This window comes from Habropoda laboriosa, unplaced genomic scaffold, assembly GCF_001263275.1.
Source record: "Habropoda laboriosa isolate 0110345459 unplaced genomic scaffold, ASM126327v1 scaffold54, whole genome shotgun sequence".
Taxonomy (NCBI): domain Eukaryota; kingdom Metazoa; phylum Arthropoda; class Insecta; order Hymenoptera; family Apidae; genus Habropoda; species Habropoda laboriosa.
In genome coordinates this window covers 167,712-169,499 of record NW_017100156.1, presented here as the reverse complement: position 1 = coordinate 169,499, position 1,788 = coordinate 167,712, and the positions used below count along the sequence as shown (strand labels likewise).

The following is a 1,788-nucleotide window of genomic DNA, read 5'->3' as shown; positions in this document are numbered from 1 at the left end:
TAATATTTTCAGTATTAAATTCAAATTTATTTTGCAACTAATTTTTATGTTAATCATATATGTATACCTTTTTTGATGTAGAGAGTGTATAGTAAAATAAAAAGAGACTAATTGAAAATTTAATAGAATTTATTGTTATTCTTTTTTCAGAAATGTCATAGAGATTCTGAATGGAAAAATGTTGTAGACCTTCCAGCACCTCTTCTTTGTCGTTGGGAAGAGTGTTTAAAACGTTTCAGGAATTATCAGTTATATTTGTATCATGTAGCTGCTCACATTGAGGAAGGCCCAAGGGGTAACAAAGTTGAAGGAGGGTTAGAATGCAAGTGGACGGGTTGCAGCAGCTTATATCCTAATTTATACAAATTAAGGGATCACATACGGCGTCACACAAAAGAAAAAATTGTTGGTTGTCCTGATTGTGGTGCTACTTTTGCTTCTAATACAAAATTTTTTGTACACTGCAAACGACAGATTCCAATTGATGGTAAAATTTAATTTAAAAGTACTACTAATTTATAACTATGCAAATAACTTGGTCTAATTGTTATTAGTTCAGGGATTCCAGTGCTCTCACTGCAATAAATTTTATCCCACTGAAGGAATTTTGAGGGATCATGTGAGACTTCACGTTTTTAACTATAAATGTAGCCTTTGTGATATGAGCTGTGAATCACCAGCTAGTTTGGCTAAACATGTTAGATATCGACATGTTTCTACCAGGAGTTTTCCCTGTCAGCTTTGCAGTCATGCTGCCAAATCTCAACAAGATCTAGATTCCCACATGACAGTTCACACAATTGGACCTAATTTTTCATGTCACTTTGAAGGATGTCTATATAAATGCAAGGGTGCATATACTCTTGATAGGTACATGAATTAAGTTTTTTATTTAAATATGAAAAAATGAAATGAAAATTAACTTATATTATTTTTATATGTTAAACTTACATTATTTCAAAAAAGACATTCAAGGAAATTGTATTTCAAGGCATATTGAACGAGTTCACTGTATGCAAGTACGATGGTATTGTTGCCATGAATGCCCAATAAAATATAGAAAAAGCTATAGGTTGACAAAGCATTTAATTGAGGCACATAGATTGCAATTACCTAGTGGTCATACAAGATTCCAATACACTCATGATGAAGATGGTTGCTATAGATTACAAATGGTTAGATATGAAGCCATTGAAGAAGAAAACAATCCTTCTATAAATCAACCAAAAATACAGGATAGAAGATTTAAGATTAAATTAAATAAAAATTCTAGTATGCCCCAAATTGAGGTAATATCTTCATTTAGCTAGACAATAATATTTGTTCAATTTTTAAATATGTAGTACATTATTTATTTATTAGATTCTTGAAGATTTAGATGAACAAGGGGAAGAAGATGAAGAAAAAGAAACAGAAAAGAAGTCAGAAGAGAAAAGTTATGAAAGAAAATCGATGCCCGTTATTTCAAACATTCTAATATCTATTGATGAAACTGATGCTGAAGGAAATATAATTAGAAGTAGAACTGTAGAAGCACAGGAAACTATGGAATTACCACCTTCTGAAGGACCACCAATAATATTAACATAGAAAAAAATGAAGTTCAATAGAAACCAAATATACTTTTTATTTAAGAAAAAAATGCTAATAATTTGTATATTTTAGTACATTAGTCCACTCCTTTTATAAATGAATGCTTTACAGATACTTTACAAAACTTATTCATTTTGGAATGTAACAATTCAAGATTAGGTTAGATATAAATTAAACTATCTATATATTAAGTTC

At 30.0% G+C, this 1,788-nt stretch overlaps 1 protein-coding gene across 1 annotated transcript in view; it reads left to right on the top strand.

The window, feature by feature from the left end:
- LOC108576663 (histone H4 transcription factor) overlaps nucleotides 1–1,590 on the top strand; it is a 2,340-nt gene extending 750 nt beyond the window's left edge. Inside the window, exons 2-5 of the mRNA XM_017939707.1 lie at nucleotides 151–487; nucleotides 555–870; nucleotides 992–1,289; nucleotides 1,363–1,590. Coding sequence (XP_017795196.1) covers nucleotides 151–487; nucleotides 555–870; nucleotides 992–1,289; nucleotides 1,363–1,590 — 1,179 coding nt within the window. The remainder of the gene's footprint in view (nucleotides 1–150; nucleotides 488–554; nucleotides 871–991; nucleotides 1,290–1,362) is intronic.
- The last annotated feature ends 198 nt before the right edge of the window (nucleotides 1,591–1,788 follow it).